The sequence below is a fragment of the Pristis pectinata genome, chromosome 22, assembly GCF_009764475.1.
Source record: "Pristis pectinata isolate sPriPec2 chromosome 22, sPriPec2.1.pri, whole genome shotgun sequence".
NCBI classification, from domain to species: Eukaryota; Metazoa; Chordata; class Chondrichthyes; order Rhinopristiformes; family Pristidae; genus Pristis; species Pristis pectinata.
The window spans coordinates 15,714,684-15,737,547 of record NC_067426.1 but is presented as its reverse complement, the minus strand read 5'-3'; the positions used below and the strand labels follow the sequence as shown (position 1 = coordinate 15,737,547).

At 40.8% G+C, this 22,864-nt stretch overlaps 1 protein-coding gene across 2 annotated transcripts in view; it reads right to left on the bottom strand.

The window, feature by feature from the left end:
• Window positions 1-22,864, bottom strand: part of cnksr1 (connector enhancer of kinase suppressor of Ras 1) — a 67,919-nt gene that overhangs the window by 6,000 nt on the left and 39,055 nt on the right. The window contains exons 10-19 of one of the 2 annotated variants that reach the window (XM_052036359.1): window positions 20,751-20,821; window positions 19,629-19,816; window positions 12,695-12,894; window positions 7,945-7,975; window positions 7,214-7,386; window positions 5,523-5,596; window positions 4,137-4,208; window positions 3,682-3,752; window positions 1,907-1,986; window positions 705-822 (exon numbers count right to left, since the gene is read on the bottom strand). In XM_052036359.1, the coding sequence (XP_051892319.1) occupies window positions 705-822; window positions 1,907-1,986; window positions 3,682-3,752; window positions 4,137-4,208; window positions 5,523-5,596; window positions 7,214-7,386; window positions 7,945-7,975; window positions 12,695-12,894; window positions 19,629-19,816; window positions 20,751-20,821 (1,078 nt within the window). The remainder of the gene's footprint in view (window positions 1-704; window positions 823-1,906; window positions 1,987-3,681; window positions 3,753-4,136; window positions 4,209-5,522; window positions 5,597-7,213; window positions 7,387-7,944; window positions 7,976-12,694; window positions 12,895-19,628; window positions 19,817-20,750; window positions 20,822-22,864) is intronic. The other variant, XM_052036360.1, reaches the window with a different exon arrangement.

Genomic DNA, 22,864 nt, shown 5'->3' with positions numbered 1-22,864 from the left:
GAATAATTGTGGCGGAAGTGTTGCTGCCTGTCCTTACTGATTGCGGTCTGTCGGTCAGGAAGTCATGGATCCAGTTACAGAGGGGGGTGTTGAGTCCCAGGTCTCAGAGTTTGGTGATGAGTTTGCTTGGAATTATAGTATTGAAGGTGGAGCTGTAGTCAATAAACAATAGTCTAAATTAGGTGTCTTTGCTGTCCAGATGCTCCAGAGATGAGTCTAGGGCTGGGGAGATGGCATCTGCCATAGACCTGTTGCAGTGGTAGGTGAATTGCAGTGGGTCAAAGTTTTCATAGCAAATAACAATTGCACTAAACAAGTCCAAGGTCCATTTTTAACAAGAGAGAGTGAAAGAGAGGCAAACATCTGCCTTTCAAATGCAACTGCTTTGTATCATTGAACTGGCCACAATCAACATTTTGGGATTGTTACTGACCAGAAACTGGAACAATCTCATAAATACAGTTGTTATAAAAGGAAATCAGAGGCTAGGTCTTCTGCAGTGAGGAAATTCACAAAGGAAGTTGCAACAGCAAGTTGGAAGAGAAAGCATCAAGACTGACCCAGGGGAGGAGTGGCCGTAACTCTGGGGCACAGGGGGAATTGTTCGTACATTTTTTTCATTGATCATCTTAAAAAGACAAGATTTTTCTGAAGGACCAGCATCACTTTCAGTAGCTGTTTTAAGATTTTCTGACAGCTCCTACCTGAACTGGGGCTGGATGGCCCACTGCCAGGATCTCCGACACGCCCACTTGTTCCATTGTTACCTGCTGATGGCATGAGTCGTGCTGTGGGAGAAAAGTCACTGGTCCTCTGAGCCTGCTGCAAACAAACAGGGGCAAGGTTCACACAGTACATTCACAATGTGATTATCTACTTTTGTGGCAAAACACTCCTGCAGGGATGTTACGGTTAATGAATTAAACATTTTCTGTTACGTATCAACCTAATCCTTCCTTTCACCCTCCATCCCTTCTTCCTGGATTCCCTCTCCCCCCATCCCAACTCCCTTATCTCTGTCCCAACAGCAGTTGCTTTAAAAATGGATTGGCTAAGTGAGCAGTTCATCTTGCTTCAAGGAATTCCCAACACGTTCAAAAACTCTTTAGTTAGATTACCAGGGTGCTGAGGCATCTTATTGATGTAATGGAATTTCAGTGCAGAACCCAAACAAGGTGAATTATGGGCTTTCCCCATCCCTGACTGTGAAATCCCTGCTCAAAATTGGAGCATTATTTCTGCATATCCTTGTCCTTAAAGCCCAATCATCATTTTGATCTACTAACATGAATAAGATTATGGACAGATGCAGCCCGTACAACTTACTACTGAACCTTTCAACAATTATCTCTAAAGCAATGGGTGGGCAGTTTAGTAGTGACCCTGTTCCTGATTAGTACCCAGTGACCAATGATGGAATATTCCCTTGTTGAGAAATCAGGCAAGGCCAGGTTATTAAACGTGTAGCTGAACATCTTGTCAACACCCACTATCTAAAGTCACACACAGTTACATTGGTGAGGTCTTGGAGAGGAGTTAGCACCTGCAGAGCAGGACCCCTGAAGTGAATATGCCTAATACTGGAGAGGAGGGATAAAAGTTAAACAGGAAAGGGAAACTTGAGTAAATTCCAGAGGATGTTGTCTTAAGTCAGTGCCAACTTCACACACTATTGGATTCCACACTTAAGCCAGATGTTCTCTAGGGACTCTGACTTGTAGCGTTCTGTCTCTTTTTCCCCAGCACCCTTTACATTCATTCCACTACCAATTATACTTAATGCCAAATTACCACATCTACTGATACAATCTTTGCCCTCTTCCTTTCCCAGTTTTTTTAAAAAACAAAAACTTGTTGACTTTTTCTTTGGCTGTTGTCCTTTCATTCCAGCTCTGTCAGTACTCACGGGGTAGGATTTAGATCTGGAAGCAGAAGGCACTTCTAGAGAATCATCGCACTCTTCGGTCTCTGTCTCACTCCAGCAGTCTATTGTGAAACAGCATTTGGTTTAACAGAAACAGTCAAAAACCAGACAGCATTATGTCATATTTTTAAATTAAAATTGGGGTGCAAAGTATAGGTGCTCCTAGTATCAATGGTATTACATCCCTCTCCAGTGGGAGCTATAGGTATTACAGCAACAAAGAAAAATCATTCTAACTGCAGGAAAAGGGTTCATAATTAAAAGATAATTTAATGATTTTTCAGGAGGAAATAATCCATGAATCTGGATGGCATAAAACTGTAATACTTAAGTAAATAAATAAAAGATCTTGTACAGTGGAAGAAATTTCACCTCTTGATTAGAAAATTATGGTTTTTTAAAAATTTTTTTACTTACAGCATGGTAACAGGCCCTTCCGGCCCAACGAGTCCACGCCACCCTTTTTAAGCCCAAATTAACCTACCTGTACGTCTTTGGAATGTGGGAGGAAACCGGAGCACCCGGAGGAAACCCACGCAGACACGGGAGAACGTACAAACTCCTTACAGACAGCGACGGGAATCGAACCCCGATCACTGGTGCTGTAACAGTGTCGCGCTAACTGCTACGCTAAGTTTAATATCCACGCCAAAGAAATGCAATTAAGTTAGTTTGACTCTCCAGTGCGACACTGACAAGAAAATAAGTTGAGATCTTGGCTACCCTTTGAGAAAAATATTAAAATATATACCACTATTTTGTGTGCTGGCTATTATTCTACTGACCAACTATCACCATCACAAAGCAGATTATCTGCTTATGGGACATTAGGATGTCTTGCTGTATTACAGGTGCTATCATAGGAAGAGGTGTAAGCCATTCATCCCCTTGTTCTGCCAATAAATTAGATCAACTTTATCCCATAACCTCTCGTACCTTTAATCTTATTAACCTCAAATTTTGAAATCAACAAATACCTAGTGTCATTTGCCATTTGTGGCACAGAGTTCTAAACTTCTACTTTCATTTGTGTACAGAGGTGTTTCCTAACTTCGTTCTTGAAAGGGTTGGCTCTTTTTTTGGTTTTGCTTTCAGTTCCCCAACCAGATTTCCCTCAATATACATTTGTCTTAATAGTTTGAAAACTTCAATCAAATCACCCACTAAACCTGATAAACTCAGGTTGTATTCCCTGGAAGTTAAGTAATCTCCCTCTGAAATTTAAGTGTTGGGAGTCCAGATAACATGAGCTATACATCCTCCATGACTAATATAGCCTTGCTAACATGTGGAGACCACAGTTGCTCACAGTACACTAGGTGTTGTCTAACCCGGTCTTTGCTGCAGCAGAGCTTTGACCCTCTAATTCCAGACCTTCAAATATAAAGAACAGTAGCCTTTTTAAAAATTATTTTCAGTACTTGTCCTTGACATTTAAATGATCTATGTATATGAATCCAATGAGTCTATTTGAACGTTCACCATTTGTAGCCTTTCCGATTTAGAAAATATCCTGGCCCTTTTTTAGGTCCAAAGTGAATGACTTGACATTTGTTCACATTGCATTCCATTTCCACAACTTTGCCCAATTAAAAATTTTTTTTTATTACCATTTACACAGCTTACAATGTTGCTCATCTTTATGCATTTGTCTACAGATGAAGTAGTATCTAATGCGTCAGTGAGGGGTGTGCAAGAGGGGCTTACTCTTGCTTCCTGCAAACTGTTGTGTTTATGCAGAGTTGGAGCTCTCTCACCTTCCTCTTTGTTTTCACAATGTTTCTCGGTTTTGTATTTTTGTATAGCACTGATGAGGCTGTTAATCCACCTACAGAAACAAAAAAAACTTCAGAACCAGACACCACAGATTGCGCTGAGCAACAAAGGGCAATGACGGATGTGCCATCCATGAATTATAGTGTATTAGCAATAACAGGAGGCATTATGTCCCGGAACACAGATGAGGGGAGATAACTCTAGCTTCACATCATGGGACAAAACCCCCAGGCAGCCTGCATCAGAGAACAACAGTCACTTGCAGCTTCAACCACTTTTGAGGACAGAGAACTGGAGAACAGTTATTTTTCAATGTGTTGAAAGCATTTTTTTAAAAAAATGTGCTTGCAGCAATATCACTAACTGTTTCAGAACCTTGGAAAAGTAACCTATATATACAGTCTGCAGCGAGATTGATATCCAAGCAATTACTTACTTCCTCATTTCATCCACGTTGTCTGCTGAAAACACAAAAGACTTGAACTTCCTGTGACAAAGCTGGAACACACTAAATAGGGTCAGGAGAATATGGCATGATTAGAGAGAAAAGCACATGGATCATTTCTTCTTTTACCATCCCAGGTACCAGATATTCCCGTGCATCTCAGCAAAGTGACGCATCTTTCTCTGTTAAGTAGTCATAGAGTGTCTGAATCATTATTAGCATGCCCTACCCTCACACAATGAACATTAGAGAGGGTGCAGAGGAGGTGTGTGTGAGTGTGTGTATTTTATTTAATAGTATGATATATACGTGTATGTGTGTGTGTACACACACACATACACGTATATATCATACTATTAAAAAGTTAACTTCAGAACCTTAGAATGCTTCTTCTCAGAGCAGTGAAGTTTAAAGAATGGGGTAGGATTGCAGGAAGGTGGGATAGTGGGTGGTAGGATTTAATAGTGGAGTTTGAAATGATAAGAGTTTGCTCGAGTAAATGGGGAGAAACTTCTCCAGTGATCTAATGACAGAGATTTAATATAATTGAGGAAAACTGTGGTGGAGGTAATGAGAAATTCTTTATGCAGTGAATAGTAACATTTAAAAAGGATATTGGATATATTCTATACAAAGGCAAATTTGTAGGACAATGAAGAGGAGTAGGAGTAACCAGAAAGCAAACATACAGAACTGGAAACCAACTATTCCCCTCCCTGCCCTGCTAGCTGAGACCAGCCAAGTCAACAACACAGGCCAGATGTTGAGCTCTGAACCTGGCTGCTGTTTACAGTCCAATGTCACACTTGGAACTTGTGTATCAGTTTAAAAAATATTTTCTATAGTTTCCAGGGCTAAGCATTTGGGAAATCAGACAGCAATTAAATTCCATCCAAGTTCTCTAATCCATACAGATTCAGGCAAATCCTGACTTCTCAATTCTGTGCTAATGAAGTGACATTAGTGAAATCCTCTGTAGATTTGACTTGACCTCAGGCAGGCAACAAGGAGAAGGAAGAGTGCTCAGCATCTAAGCTTTTCAGGTCTTATCCCTCAGCTGCAATGGATAATTTCAACAGAAACTAATGTTGTGAATAATTTACTACTTAAGAAGATATTGCAGCCATTTTGTTTTGTTCCTTTTTGCTTTCTTCAGAGATTTTTGGTAGAAATCTTGTTGCCTTTCTCCTAAGTCATCTATAAGCTGTGGCCAAAAAAAAGTCTCCTGCCAGAGCTGATCCAAGCTTGCAACAGTTCTGGGGAAGTATTATCCACCCAGTCATATTATTCTCATCCATTGGACACGACTTTCCATAGCTCACATTCATTGACATACTCAGAATGAAATGTGGGGGAAGGGGGTTCCCAGACACTTACAATTTCCTCTTGTGCTCACCAGCTGCCTCCACGGAGTATGACGACAATTTGATCAATCCTTCAGCTTTCTCATCCTACAAACAGCAAGTGAGTCGTCAAGAGATTCACACAGGCACTAATTTAGAGACCTCTGTTTATCATCTTCATTTTCAGTCTGAAGGTTTAGACAGCAGTCCGTCCTTTCCCTTTTAACATGCATCAGCACAAATTTCCATTCCCCACATTCCCAGAACAAAAAACATTCCCGAATCCACACAAAATGCTCTCCTTCAACCTCATTGCAAGAAAGACTCAGCCAGACTGATCACTTACCCCTGCCACATCAACTGCATTAAGTGTAGCCAGTGAGTGGATAAAGGGGAAAATTAAAACAATAAAATAAGCTCATGTGGCAATAAAGTATATGGCACTACACACAAAACCATAAACAGCAGCAGGGTATGAGGCAGTTCTAGCCTTGGGTGTGGCCAGTGTCTGTAGTGACCTCATCAGTTTAATGATGCTGTGAGCAAGATATAGAGCAGAGGCTGAAAGACAGGGAAAGGACCAGTTACACCTCCATACCCATCCACCCATTATCCTGGCTGTGGGAATACAATGACCATCAGCAGCTTTATCAGGGAGCTCCATGTGTCATAAATATATATATACCTAAAAATGTATTCGGCTTCAGAATCACTAGTTGGTGTTTGTTGACTCTGTTTCTTACTTTTCTTTTATATATAAACACAAGATTTGCCTTCTCCTAAACCAGTGCTCAAGAGACAATCTTAAGGGTGATAGTCTGCCCATTGTGTAAATACAGTTTCATCCAGAGCCTTCCTCAGCCCACAGATTCAGTCCCATTCACATTCTCAGATTTGAAAACACCAACTCAGAGAGCCCCTGTAGTTATGTGGATTTAATAACAAGACAAATTAGATGAGATAAATATGGAACTAAGGCAGACCAGCTTCAATCTGGTTTTAAAATAAGGAACCATCTAAAGATCGGCAGCAATTAATGAGTGGGATGTTGGGGGTCCAAGTTCTGGTTAGACTGTAGCTCCTGAATGAGTCGCACGCCACACTGGAATTGTTAGCAGGCAGCTGAAAACTGATTTTAACTGCTGGCTGATTTTGAGATTTAAATAAAAAAATCTAGGCCAACTCTTTAAGGCTTTATGAAATGTTATTTTGCTAGAAGTGCCATCTTCTGGATTAAACATTAACCAAGGGGCCTACATGCTGTCTTAGGTTAGTGTAAAAGATTCCATAGCATTATTTTCAAGAAGAGGAGCAGAAGAATTATTCTCAGTAATCTGGACAGTATTTATTGCTCAATCATCATGATGAGAACAAATTATTTAGACATTATTACATTACTGTTTAAGGATATTGTTGTATGCAGATTAGCTGTCTCATTGCTCACAACTGTAACTACACTTCAAAAGTACTGAATTGACTGTTAAGCACTTTGGGACATCCTGAGGTCATGAAAACTGCCATCTAAATAAAGGCTTTTTTCCCCCCTTTGATCAAAAGAGCGAAGAATCTGGGAAAGCGGATGTCTGCCTATTACAATTAGGCTGAATTTGTTCTGGTTTGGGGAAGGCAATTTTGCTACCTGTAAATTAGCATTGGAATCTCTCCACCAGTCCCAGCACAGAGCAGGCGAGGCCTCCAATCTCTTATGCATTTCTGTACACTCACATTCTCACTGTTGTACCAGTATAGGGTGTGGCCCTTCAGGACAAACCAGCAGCGCTTCCATTTCTGGCTCATGAATCTAGTGTGCTCCTTCTTTTTCCAAAGCCAGCCATAACATTCACCCAAACCAAGGTCCCTGCATGAAATTCGTCTGCGACTCAGTGCAGTTGCTACACCTGTGAGAGAGAACAAAAAAGGAACATTCCTGATAGAAGGTTAACACAATGTACTGAATTCTGATGCCACAAGAACTGTATGATGGTACAGACGAGTGAGCTCCCGTAATATTAATAAATTCAGAAGTCCAATGTACGTAAATACATTTGTTCCTACAAAGGACAGAACTTGTTTTCTCTCTCCCCACTTCTAGTAATTGTTCTTTCTTATCAGTCGTATGTGCCTTTGATGCCATTCATTGTACTACTGTGGAGGTATGGTTACCCTATTGAGTGATTTTTATGTATTTTCCGACTTATGGACAAAATCAATTTATAGAGTCTGTAAAAATGGAACCTATTTGTTACCCACAGAGGCCCTGTAGCACTATTAGGCAGTATCATATGGTGCAGCCAATACCACAAGAGGGAGCACACTCATCCACCGTTTTGGTTTTCCTCACAATTAAGTACAGCATTGTCAATGGCAGCTGGGGTTATGGGTTCTTTACCTTGAGTGAATGAAATGGGGCAAAGTTCCAGGAGTTAAAGGCTTCAGACAAAAGAAATTGCACTCACCCTTTTTCTTCCGCCTGTTACGTAACTGGACCTGAAACAAATTAAATTTATGAAAACAGTTGCATCAATGACGATTGTGAGACATCAACTAAAAAGGCCTGCACTGCATCTCTAAGCGTTCCCAGGAGTCCATCCATTGAGTTTTCCCTTACCTCAGTTTCAGGCTTATAATACTCTGCAGAAGCTGGGATAGCTAGTCAACCCCAGGGGTATCAGCACAGAGAAGAGTTGCAGGGAAGTCAGTCAAACAGGACAGGGTAGTTGAACCAACGATGTGGAAGTTATTAATAAAAAGAAAGGTGTGGTGTAAAACTAGAAAAGTTCAACAAGCAGGAGTGTTTGCTGCTCACCTCAAACTTGCATTGGGAAAGTTGGCAATAATTCACCAAAATCCAGTCCACTTTATGCTTGTACTCAGCCTCAGAAACATACAGCATGGAAACAGGCTCATCAAATCCATCAAGCACCCATCCACAGCAATCCCACTTTATTCTCCTCATAGTCCCATCAACTCCCACTCCCCCCCCACCATCCCAGACTCTACTGCTACCTATATGATAGGGAAAATTTTACAGCAGCCAATTAACATTATTAGCCTACAGATCTTTGGGATGTGGGAGGAAACCAGAGCACCCAGGGGAAACCCCCATAGTCAGAGGGAGAATGTGCCAACTACACTGAAAGCACTGGAGGTCAGGATTGAACCCAGGTCCCTTGGTTTCATTCCCTTTTTCAAGTGCTTAACCTGTGTGGTCCAATTCACGTTATAGTTTCAATAAAATTAAAATAAATTTCTGCAACTCATTTTTCTAGGCTGGGAGAAGGAGATCTATGAAAACAGCAGCAGAGTGCAATGTTTTAATTAACTTGAACGGTTCTTTATAATCAATACAGGCTTGCTGAAAGCAGAACTATGAATACATTTGCCTATTGTGTGTAAAACTGCAAGTGAATTAATACTGGTAAGCAGTGGATCATTAGATCTATTGTCCAATATCCTGTTCAGTAGCTCCAGCTTCCTGTATGAGTTTTATTTTAAGTATGCTGTACCATCAGAACTTTCTTTAAAACTAAACATCTAAGAATTACAATGTTATAACGTGGTCGAATTTGGCTGTCATTTCTTTTGTGGACTTTTGATATGAATGTAGAGGTGACATTTGGGAACAGATGTTTAAAATTACTCATCAAGTGCAATGTCAACAAAACAAAAGAGCTGGTCATTGACTTCAGGAAAGGGGGTGGTGTACATGCATCTGTTTACATCAATGGTGCTGAGGTTGAGAGGGTTGAGAGCTTCAAGTTCCTGGAAGTGAACATCACCAACAGCCTGTCCTGGTCAAATCACATAGATGCCACGGCCAAGAAAGCTCACCAGCGTCTCTACTTCCTCAGGAGGCTAAAGAAATTTGGTTTGTCCCCTTTGACTCTCACCAACTTTTACCAATGCACCATAAAAAGCATCCTATCTGGATTTATCATGGCTTGGTACGTCAACTGCTCTGCCCAGGACCGCAAGAAACTGCAGAGAGTTGTGGACACAGCCCAGTGCATCACGGACACCAGCCTCCCCTCCTTGGACTGTCTTTACCTCTCATTGTTTTGGTGAAGCAGCCAGCATAGTCAAAGACCCCACCTACCCGGGACATTCTCTCTTCTCTCCTCTTCCATCGGGTAGAAGATACAGGTGCCTGAGGGCACATACCACCAGACTGAAGGACAGCTTCTACCCCACTGTGATAAAACTATTGAACGGTTCCTTTATACAATGAGATGGACTATGACCTCACAAGCTACCTTGTTGTGACCTTGCACCTTATTGCACTGCACTTTCTCTGTAGCTGTGATACATTACTCTGTACTGTTACTGTTTTTACCTGTACTACATCAATGCACTTTGTACTAACTCAATGTAACTGCACTGTGTAATGAATTGACCTGTGCAATCGGTTTGTAAGACAAGCTTTTCACTGTACCTTGGTACAAGTGACAATAATAAACCAATACATATGTTTGAACTTCACAACTGCTTGTGCAGCACAAATTAATTCTGCTGATCCCTCTATCCTTTCCACTCAGCTATAACACTGGCATTGATCTGACAGAGTGAAAAATTGCCCAGGTATACTAGTGCACAAAGGCGCAAGAAATCCAATCTAGCCAATTACCACCCAATTAATCTGCACTCCATCAGCAACAAAGTGATGGAAGGTATTGGCATCAGCGCAATCAAGTGACACTTAACCACCAATAGCCTGCCCACCAATGCTCAGTGTGAGTTACAACAGGACTACTTGGCTTGTGAAGACATTACAGGCTTGATCCAAACATGAATGAGAACTGAATTCCAGACACAGACTGGCTTTTAGGTCAGGTAGCATTTGATCGGGTCTCGTATTATGGAGGCCTAGAAAGACTAACATCAATGGAAACAGTGGAATAATCCTCCACATACCTGACAGAAAGAAAGATGGTTGTGATTGTTGGAAGCTAATCATTTCAGCCTCAGGAGCTCATTGCAGTGCCCTTCAGCTATTTAACAATGATCTTTCCTCCATCTTAAGGTCAGAAGTGAGAATGTTTGCTGTAGATTATGCAAAATATTCAATTTCATATGCAACTCCTCAGGTACTGTAGCAGGTGTGCATACATGCGTGTGGTCTCCCCTACAATGAGGGCACATAAGCTGAGTTGTTCCACTTTGGTGATTACTTTGTGGAGCACCTGTATTCAATCGGTGCCCTCAAGCTTTGGGTTGCCTGCAACGTTTAATTTGCTATCCCATTCCCACTGATCTCTCTGTCTGCAGCTCCTTCACTGTTAGGACATGGCCCAACACAAGTGTGAGGTATAAAAACTCATCTTCCTACTGGGCACAATGTAATCTTCAGGAATTGATATTGAATCCTCCAACTTTAAGTAACTCACTCTTTCTTTCTGACTATATCAGAACTGGCTATTTCTGCCTGTCATCATTTTCATTCAGTTTTTCTTTATCTATTAGTATCCTCTGGTGTGCTGGGCATGTCCCACAGGCTTGCTATTAGCAATACATTATACAGACAAAAGCATAACTGCTACCTTCTCATTTGGTCTCACCCTATCAGAGACATTCCATTTGTTCTATCGCTCCCTCCTTCAGCTTTTGTGCTACTGTACCTAACTTGTTTTCTTACTTTTCCAGTTCTGAAAAGTTTATTATCTCAGGCATACATATGCAGAATATAAATGCCATGAAACTTAGCAAGAGCATCTTGGACCTGAAATATTAACTTTTCTCTCTGCAGGTGCTGAGAGACCTGCTTAATTGCAGCATCTGCAGTTTTTTGACTTTCACATATGCAGGAAAACCTGAACAACATTATACTTGGGTTAATAAGTGGGATATAACATTCATGCAAATTTCATTTGTAACTCCTCAGATACTGTGGCAGATGTGCATCCATGCATGTGGTCTCCTCTACACTGGAGAAACTGAATGCAGAATTGGTGGTCACCTTGTGGGGCACCTGCATTCAGTCTGCAGGAGTGACCTTGAGTGACAAATGAAAGGGCTAGGCGATGTCCATTTCAAACAACAAAGTGTAACCACTGTCCCATGATGATCACTTCATATTAACATCCTTTATTTGTGGGTGTAACTGGCTGGACTACTTACACAACTGAGGTGGCTACGAAACAAATTAGAGATGAAAGAGTGATTCAAGTCTCAAACTCCTTAAAGACTTTCCCTTCGATAAAAGTATGATGAATTGCACTCCACAAGACTGGATGAGCACAATTCCAACCACATCCAGAATAATTTGTATTATCCAGGACAAAGCAGTCCATTTGTTTGGCATTGCATTCATCTCCTTAAAATTCACTCGCTCCACCAACATGTTACTGTGGCTACTCCACCAAATTGTTGCTGGAACAACTCAGCTTAAGTCATTGGTGCTGCACTACATATTAGTCCAATCCTGGATGTTTTCCAGGTCCTGCTGCATGCAGGCATGAACTACTTGTTGAATGAACTGCAAATGGAACAATCTGCAAACATTCTCATTTCTGGGAATACCTAATGTTGACAGTGGGTAATACCAATGTTGTTTTTTTTTATAATTTTCTGTAAAGCAAGTTCTATATTTGTTGACCAACTTAAGCTTCCTGCAGAAAATTGCTTAAAAATGAACAAATCTCACAGTATTTTGGAAAGTCAAACCAGAGCAGGACTTATACTATGAATGGTAGGGCACTAGGGAGTGTAATGGAACAGAGGGACCTAGGAGAACAAATGCATAGTTCATTGAAAGCGGTGTCATAGGTAGACAGGGTGGTGAAAAAGGCATTTAGCTCGCTGGCCTTATAGAAGTGTTTAAAATTATGAGAGGTATAGATAAGGTGGATGGTAACAGTCTTTTCCCCAGGGTAGGGGAGTCCAAAACTAGGGGGCATAGATTTAGGGTAAAGGGGAAAGATTTAAAAGGGACCTGAAGGGCAACTTTTTCCACGCAGAGGGTGGTCAGTATATGGAATGATCTGCCAGAGGATGTGGTTGAGGCAGGTACAATAGTATCATTTAAGCAGCACTTGGATAGGTACATGGAGGGGAGAGGCCTGGAGGGATATGGGCCAAACACAGGAAATTGGGACTAGCTAGGTGGACAATGTGGTTGGCATGGACTCATTGGGCCGAAGGGCCCATATCTGTGCTGTATGCTCTATGACTCTATGTAAATAATGCCTCAAAAGAACATCTGGTACTCACTGCTCTCGCATCATCTGCTGATGGTGATCTTGCCATTGCTTCATGCTCAGGATCATATTTCATTCCACCTTCAATTTTATGAGGCTCTATTATTCTTGGAGATTGGGAAGTTGGTGAATCATCAGTCATGAGCTCCCCTCTTTCATCTGAAGTCATAGTACTCTCTTCGGATATCTGACTTGCTACCTGCATGTGCTCACCTGCAAAACCAAAATATACTGGAATGTCAACACAGCGTTAAAATAACAGAGAAAGTCACACTTAGACCAGTTGCACTATATTATTGTATGCTGGATTGCACAAATTACTTAAGTTCTCATGGAAGAGGTTCTATGGAATAGGAGTGATATGCCCTGCAAAGCCAATGCATCATTCTGTTATTGAGCCCAAGTTGTTATAAAGTCAAAGTCAAATTTATTGTCATATACAAAAGTACATGTATGGACAGGTGCAATAAAAAAAAAACTTACTTGCAACAGCATAACAGGCACCTAGCATCATACAAGCAGTATTCACAAGAAAAACATAAACTAAACACAATTTTTTTTTACAAGAAAGACCACAATTAGAACAAAGAACAAAGTCCATTTTAGTGCAAAGTGATCATAGTGTTGCTAAACTGTAGTGATCAGGGTTGTGGCAGTTGGTTCAAGAACTGGAAGGGAAGTAGCTGTTCTTGAACCTGGTGGTGTGGGACTTCAGGCTTCTGTACCTCCTGCCTGATGGTCACTGCGAGAAGATGGCATGGCTGGGATGGTGGGGATCTTTGATGATGGATGTTGCCGTTGTGAGGCAGCACCTCCTGTAGATACTACCGATGGTGGGGAGGGACGGATGTATCCATGATGTATGTATATAACATTCCTATCTCTTTTTACAACCTGTCCAATGCTGCCTATACTGGACAACAAGGGTCTATTCGATACTAATTATAGTTGAAGAAATTAGCTTGCATATTTCAGGTATTTATGCAGTACAGTCTCAAGGTCAGAGAAAAATAAGCTTTTCCTTTTAAAACATTGGCACATTAATATCAGAGCAGTAAAGATTGTGCATTAAATGAAATGTGGTATATTTTCACCTTTACTATCTGGATGGTAATTCAGTGACGGCGAAGATCCACTCACACAGAGCTGACACTGACTGTGTACAGAGTGGGTGGTTAGATGATGCTTATTCTTGTGTATTAATGATGCAATGCACACAGAAGGTCGAGCTGAGCAAACAAGAATTGTCCAGGTAGGCTTCAGGAAAAGATAATAACAGGTCTGTATGAAAGGCCCCAGCTAGCAAAATTTATTTGACGCAAGCCCAACATTACATTCTTTTTCCTTTCCCCACAGATTATTTAAGCAGTCACTGACTTCTTAAAAGTATTACATGATTTGTTTAGAGGTGGCTAAACAAAACAACCAAAGGAAAAAGGAAATTGTTTCACTGAGTTCATTTCCTAGAGCTGTTGTTTATTTGCAAGGTAGCTTTGAAACAATTTGATTAGCTTTGTGAGAGTTGGTAGTTTTTTAAATATATTTCTGCACTTCGGCAAACCTGCAAGGTTAATAGATAATCTGAATCAATCAGGTGTGACAAACACTTTGGAAATATGACAATGTATTTAAAACAAAAACAGATTTTGCATGCACATCAGATCTAAGATTTTCAATGACACAATATATTTTATAATACACTTCTGTGTCACATACTAAATGCCACATACAGAGTTAATACATTTTATACATGGGGCTATTAAATCTCAGTCAGCCACAGTCTGTCAAGAGAGAAAGGGTTAGGTAGTCTGCTTTAAAAGGTGCTTTTGATTAGTGCTCTGGGGTGGGCCTGTGCCAATTTTGTGAACAGTGCCCCATCAGCGAAATTCTATTGTCCACAACGGCCTTTCATCTGTTAGTTCTTACTGTCAGAGAAAGGATTGGGGGTGGGGTCTTGGTGAGGTGGCTTAAGACTGCCAGTGAGATGTGGGTGAGGGGAAATGAGGGAAGAGGGGAGGGAAAGCACTAAGAAAACTGCTTGTGTTAATTGGAAGACATGAGCATCTCTGACTTCCTGACAACAAATCGCGTGAGGTCAAGCTGCTTTAACTATTGCTGAAGCAGGCTTCATCACCTTAGTTAAGGCCTGCTTTGGCGTGCGAGGCCTTTTGTAAGAGTCACATATACAAAAGAGTTTTAAAGAATAGAGTTAAATAATGCTTTGAAGGAAGAATGAGAAGTGACATGAAAAAAAATAGTAAAGGTTTAAAGGAGACTTTCATAAAAAAAACATAGGGAGATGGCCATTTAATTCGTGAAACTGCTCTGCCATTCAATGTGATCATAGATGATCTGTGGCCAAACTTCCCTTTGCCCTATGTTCCTTAATAGTTTTGGTTGACAAACACTAGCGTAATTAGATTTAATATTAACAACCAACCTAGCCGCAGTTGTCTTTTGGGGACTTCTCCCAACCATTGCATTTGGATGTTTTGTAGTTACAGGACTCCTGAAAGGGATGGCTCTAACTTTTAAAGTTATAACCACGTCTGTAACTCCTGGACCCAAGCGGAAATAGTTTCTCTCTGTTGCTCTTGATATTTTTGAAACTTTGATCACATCACCCCTTGCTATTCTAAATTCCAGAGAATACATTGCTAATTTCTGTAATAAAGAGGTCAATAAACATAGGCTGGATTTAAGGTCATATGTAACATAGCCTGGTCGGAGGAGAATATTTTTACATAATGAGTTGTCCTGACCTAGTATACACTCCCTGAAAGAGTGGTGGATGTAGATTCATCATAATTCTTCAGAAGGTAATTTGTTATATACTTGAAAAGCTGAAATGTGCAGGGCTAAGGGAAAGGGCAGGGGAGTGGGAGTAATTGTACAGTTATTGCAAAGAGCCATCAAAGGCTAAATTGCCTCCTGTACAAAATTCTTTCATGAATCATTGATTCTATAACAGTGTCTTTGGCCCACCTATCTTTATCTGCCTTTTGATGCCTTTCCCTTTGATCACAAGGTCAGGATTGGTGCAGTCTGCATGCGGTTCAACATTCCCATTGACAACTGCCTTGAAAATGAAAAAACAGCCATTGCAAGCTTGCAGCAAAAGCTAAATAACATTCCTGCTCAGGCTAACAAGCAGCAGCTAACAGTTACATACACAAGTACCAGACTCACAACTCCTTAAGTTTTAAAATAGCTATGAATAAGGATAAGTATGGAGCTTGTAGGAGAGTATTAAATTGGAGCAGGGCAAATTATGAAAGTATTAGGCAGGAACTAGGGAGAGTTAATTGGGAACAGCTGTTTTTGGGCAAGTCCATATCTGACATGTGAAAGGTATTTAAAGACCAACTGCACAGAGTACAGGACAGGTATGTTCTAGAAAGAAGGATGGACAAGGATGGCAAGGTATGGGAAATTTGGATGACGAGAGAGGTGGTGAATTTAGTCAAGAGGAAAAAGGAAGCATATGTAAGGCTTAGGAAACTAAAGTCAAACAGAGTCCTTAAAGAAGCTAGAAAAGAACTCAAGAAGGGAATTAGAAGAGCCAGGAGGGTCCATGAAAAGTCCTTGGCATTAGGATTAAAGAGAATCCCAAGGCATTCTATACATGCATCAAGAGCAAGAGGATAACGAGGACCACTCAAGGATAAAGAAGGGAACATGTGCTTGGAAGTGGAGGATGTGGGCGAGGTCCTAAATGAGTACTGTGTGTTGGTATTCACCATGGAGAAGGACGCGGTGGATTGTGAGATCAGTGTGGAGCATGCTAGTATGCTAGGGCATACTGAAATAAAGGAAGAGGTAGTGTTGGGTCTGTTAAAGATCATTAAGGTGGATAGGTCCCTGGAGCCTGATGGGATTTACCCCAGACTGAGGGGCAAGAGATGAGATTGCTGGGGCCTTGACCAAGATCTTCCTGTCATCTCTAACCTCAGGCGAAGTCCTGGAGGACTGGCGAGTAGCTAATGTTGTTCTGTTATTCAAGAAGGGAAATAGGGATAATCCTGGAAACTATAGACCAGTGAGTCTCACGTCAGTGGGAGGAAAGCTATTGAAGAGGATTCTTAGGGATAGGATTTATGAGCATTTGGAAAAGCATGGCTTAATTAGGGACAGTCAGCATGGCTTTGTACAGGGCAAGTCATGTCTTACTAATTTGATTGAGTTTTGAGGAGGTGACGAAGGTGATTGATGAAGGTAGAGCTGTGGATGTTGTCTATATGGATTTTAGTACGCCGTTTGACAAGGTCCCTCATGGTAGGCTCATCCAGATTAAGATGCATGGGATCCCCTGTGAGTTGGCCATTTGGCTTGCCCATATAAGACATCCCATCAAGGGTAGTGGTTGATGGGACTTATTCTGGCTGAAGATCCGAGACTAGTGGTGTTCCACAGGGATCTGTACTGGGACCTCTGCTATTTGTGATATAAATAAATGACTTGGATGAAAATGTGGATGGGTAGGTTAGTAAATTCGCAGACAATATGAAGATTGGTGGTGTTGTGGATAGTCTAGATAATTGCCAAAGGATATAGCAAGATATGGATGAAGAAATGGCAGATGGCAATCTGGCTAAGTGTGAGGTGTTGCACTCTGGGAGATCAAATGTAGAGGAACAGTACACTGTTAATGGCAAGATCCTTAACAGTACTGATGTACATAGGGATCTTGGTGTCCAAGTCCATAGCTCCCTGAAAGTAGCTGCACAGGTTGATAGGGTGGTAAAGATGGCGTATGGCACGCTTGCCTTTATCAGTTGAGGCATTGAGTTCAAGAGTCAGGAAGTTATGTTGCAGCTTTATTAAACTCTGGTTAGGCTGCGTCTGGAGTATTACAATCCCATATTCCCGTTGTCTCCCCATACCCGTTGATGTCTTTTGTGTCTCAAAATCTCTTCTTAAATTTATTCAGTGCCTTGACCTCCACAGCCTGTTATGGTGGAGAGTTCCGCAGGTTTCCAACCCTCTGAAGGAAGGAATTTCTCTTCACCCCAGTCCCAAATGTTTTACCTTGTATCCTAGGAGAGCAAATCCTGGTTCTAGACCATATTTGACTCCCTCATCCAAATACCATTTGCCCACGAGGTCCCTATCCCTCTGTGCCTCTAGCCCATCAAGTGTCTGTCTAAGGATTCTTGATTGTGACTGTATCTGACTCCACCACCTCCTCTGGTAGCGAGTTCCAGATAGCAACCTCGCTCTAGAATTTCAAATCTTCGTACTTTTCAATGTGCAACCAACTGCATTTTAAGATTTACTTTGTTCTTAGATTTTTAAACTCTCTCTGATGTAGAATACTGCCTTATCAGTGTGCAGTCAAGAGCAAAACTAACACTTCTCCATTGGAAAAGGCTTGATACAAGATTCCATCTACCAAAACAGCTACCCCAGTAACCACAATAATTATATTGCAGCTTTATAAAACCCTGGTTAGTCCACATCTGGAGTATTGCATTCATTTCTGGTCACCCCATTATAGGAACAATGTGGAGGCTTTGGAGAGGGTGCAGAAGAGGTTTACCAGGATGCTGCCTGGATTAGAGGGCATGTGCTATAAGGAGAGGTTGGACAAACTTGGGTTGTTTTCTCTGGAGTGGCAGAGGCTGGAGGGAGATGTGATAGAAGTTTATAAGATTATGAGAGGCATAGATAGAGTGGACAGCCGGTATCTTTTTCCCAGGGTCAAAATGTCTAATACTAGAGGGCATGAATGGAGGGACTTTCCCTCTCTCACCTTAGAGTTCAAAGGAGATGTGCAGGGCAAGTGTTTTTTTTACACAGAATGGTATGTGCCTGGAATATGCTGCCAGGGGTGGTAGTGGAGGCAAATACAATGGAGGCGTTTAAAAGGCACTTACATAGGCACACGAATATGCAGAGAATGGAGGGACATGGATATTGTGTAGGCAGAAGAGATTAGTTTAATTAGGTTTAATTACTAGTTTAATTAGTTCAGCACAACATCATAGACCGAAGAGCCTGTTCCTGTGCTGTACTGTTCTATGTCCTATAACACAAAAATAACATTGAGGTAAAATGCACATTGTGCACAATGTGGAAATTGTACCCAAATTCTCTGTAAATGGCATTGGTCAGATTACATTTCAAGTTTCCCATTAAATTAATTGGCATATAGTAATCATAATGTTAAAAACTTTCATGAAGCAGTGTAATCACACAACGTAATAGAACGTAATTGCCTGGATTAATGATCTGGAGATCAATCTAGAAAACAATGTTTTCATGACTGACATCCATGAACTACCAGGTTGTCATAAAAAACTAATCTGGTTTACCATTGTCTTTAGGAAAGGAAAGTTGCTGATTCAGTGGTTTAGTCTATATAGGACTGCCACCCGAGAAGGTCAAGCAAGCCACTCAGTTATATCAATAATCTTATGCTAAACTAATGCAGTGGAAAGCGACTCACCAACAACTTCTCAAGGGTAATTGCGGCTGGGTAGGCCTGGCAGGCCTTGTTATCGATGCCACATCCCATGAATGACAAAAATAAAGTTTATTTCTTTACTTTCCATTAACCACTGCTCCTTGATAATAGTAACCTGATGTCATTTTATGTATTCAAGGGAATATATCAATACAAAGCAGTTTTTTTAAGAATGCCCTAACTGTAAGACACTCACCCTTTCAAAGAGATCCAAACCACAATCTTTTCAGCAAGCAAAATTTCAGTTGCTCAGACTGTGTAGAAATTCACCTCTGTCAACTCGGTCCCAATGTCCAGTTACTTTTGTACTCAGCAGCATTGTAGCCAGCTGGCTGTATGCATCACACACTTCGCAGTTCAGAATCTAATTTTATACCATGCTGCGAAACACACAACCAGCTGGTCACTGTACAAGTTGGAAGTTTCTTTCACTCATTGTGTGCATGCATCTGAGTATAGATGTACAAGAATTCATCCTTACCCTCGGTGTGGGACAATTCTGGCTGCACAAAGTCTCCTTTTCCAGCTTCACTCACAGACTCAGTTTTGGTGTCAGAGTCAGACTGCACTGACTGAAACTCATCCTTGCAGACTGTGTTGGTTTCAGAGGCGCTGAAGTCACCCTGTGTGAATTGCTGGACCCCCACCTTATCATCTTTCTGAGAATGACTGAAATAAAAAAAAAGAAACAGATTTTACTACTTCTCTTTTAACTTTGGATAGTTATCTATGGCCATGTTCTCTGCAATTACTTTGAGGAACAAGAAACAACTAGGAAATACTGGGACCTTTTGATCTCATTGTGAGAATGCATTTAGTTGGAAGGCTGCAGTAACTGAATAAGAGATCATGCAACCAAAAAGTAAGAGCGAGCTCATAGCAAAATCTTAGGTGTTTAGTGGGCCTTTAACTGTGCTTTTTAAAAATGAACTGGAATGAGAGTCTTCACATGGATGTTAATACACCCAGAACCAAGGACTGGGACAGACAGCCAGGAAGTAATGGTCAACACCTATTGCTCAGCTACATTTGGTTGAGGGATGCAATGCCAGTTGGTGTCTTGCTTGTGAGTCACTCAAAGATGCAACACCATAAATGGTATGTGCATCTGGTTCTACAGTTCTTTATATTCACATTGCTAATTTCAAATCCCTCTTCAAAGATTGTGAAAGATCAATTGCAGTCCCTGTCCCCCACAAAACTGCCATTGTCAAGAATATTCTATTTTCCTATCATTGACAGAAAGTTGTTTATTGATATCAATCAGGTGAAGATCTGTCCTAGACCAGAGACAAAATCTAACTTAACTCATCCAGAGATGATCAACTAAGCAACACACAGGATTGAAAAAGACTACTATGGACCTTCTAGTCAGCCCTAAACGTCCTTGTTATTGAATGGTACTCAATACTACTAAATCTGGCCAGTCACAACTTTGTCAGTTCCCTTAGTATTGAACCCAACAACAACAGTCAGTCTGAATCAATCTAATCAGCCTGGGAATTAAAAATCTGAACAAAGGTCACTTTTGCAGGAACCCAATGTAGCAAACCTTTCTCACTGTGCCCCAAGCCCAAGGAGAAAAAAATAAATTGATACTCACTGCACAAATCTATCAGAGAGTACACTGGTATCTGGACATGATGTTTCATCTTCTAAAAGACTTTCTGGTAACTAGAAGAACGAACAGATGTTAGCAGGCCAAATGAATTCCATTTGGTTCCCTCTCACATCAACTCTACATACACGCATGATTTAAAAATGCAAGACATTTAAAATATCAAAGGGGTAATTTTGATGTTGACTTCAGATACAACTCATCTTACAATATTGTCATAGAGTTGTACAGCATAGAAACAGGCCCTTCAGTCCATCACATCTATGCCAATGATACTAATCCAAATTGCCTGCATTAATTCCATACCCCTCAACTCCTTGTTCATTCAAGTACCTTTCCAGATGTCTCTTAAATGCTGTTACTGTTCCTGACTCCACCACCACCTCTACCAGCCCATTTCAGATACCATCTAATCGTTGTATGAAAAATTTACCCCTCAGATCCCCTTTAAACCTTTCCTTATTACCTTAAAGCTATGCCCTAGTTATAGACACACTAAAGGAAACAGACTCCAGCTATCTACCCTATCCATTTCTCTCATAATTTTGTATACCTCTATCACGTCACCTTTCAGCCTCCTTTGCTCCAGGGTAAAGGAACCCAGCCTATCTAACTTCTCATTATAACTCACCTCCAATCCAGGCAATATCCTCATGAATCTTTTCTGTACCCTCTCTAGCTTAATCACATCTTTCTTGTAGTGGGGTGACCAGAATGACACACAATAGTCCAAGTGTGGCCTAACCGACATTTTGTACAACTATAACATGACATCCCAGCTGTTGCAGTCAATGCCTCAACGATGAAGCCTCCTTCACTACCCTCTCTACCTGCATTGCCACTTTCAGGGAATTATGTACTTGTAACCCCTAGATTTCTCTGTTCAACAACAACCCCCAGGGTTCTGTCATTCACTGTGTATGTCCTGCCCTGATTTAAATTCCCAAATGCATCACTTTACACTTGTCTGAGTTAAATCCTATCTTCCATTTCCTCGTCCACTTTCCCATTTGATTTGGATCCTTTTAAAATCTTAGACAACTTTCTTCTAGAGTCATTGTCTAAACTAATATCTAAAGGCAGTGGAAACAAAGATCAGAGAGGTCTTTAATGGGTTGCTAACTTGAGTTACACAATCAAAGAAACAAATTGTGCCTGCCCCACTTTCAAGTTCATACCCACCAAGTATGGTAGGAAGGAGATTTCTTATTGTAATTCATGTCTCTAATATTCCAAGTTTCCCAGCTTGCCATCTGTCTGAGAAAAACATTTCTCAGACTGTATGTGAAGATGTTCGTTCAGGTATCTGATCTAAATTTCTTCTTTATTTACCATTTTCATTCTGGGTTGTATTAATTGTGTTTTTTTTAATGAAAATTTCATTCCATAGATTTGGAACCTATTGTTGATCTCCTACGAACCACATCCCTTACTGTGTGACATTATATGGGTAGCAGGGGAAAGCAAAGGCCATCATAAAATATTTTATTTGAGTGCAAGATATAGACAAATTTGTAGCAGTACTCCAAATAGGATCAAACTGTGCATTGTACAGACCCTGGCACCAACTCAGTAGAACGTTATTTTTAGATTACCACCAGATATTGATATTGAAGAATCTATTGTAGCCCACAAATCCCTTCCTGCACTGACTTGCAATAATTCTCTTCCATCATGAAACATCTTGAAACTATATTTTCCTATTCCACTCCACCCCAGGGCAACCATCAGGTCTTATTTCCCAACAGGACAAGTAGGATCATCTGGCATGAAGCATCATCTCCATTATCATTGTTGTTCTGTTTTTGGCCAATTTCAGGAAATAATTTAGTTGAGAAGCAAAAGGATCCTGATTTAGAAATCCAACCACATAACACTCCTTTTATGAGCATTATGTAATTAAAAGACATTTGTTTCTGAAGGGAAACCTGATGACAGTTTCCAGATCATTTGTCATCACTCCAAAATAAAGTGACTGGGCACTTCCTGCCATGAATCACCTTTGCATTCTTTGGGACATGTGCAGTCTAAATGATGTTAATCCCCCACTAAAGCACCGTTTGGAGAATTGCAGGGGAATTTATTCTAAATTGTTCTAT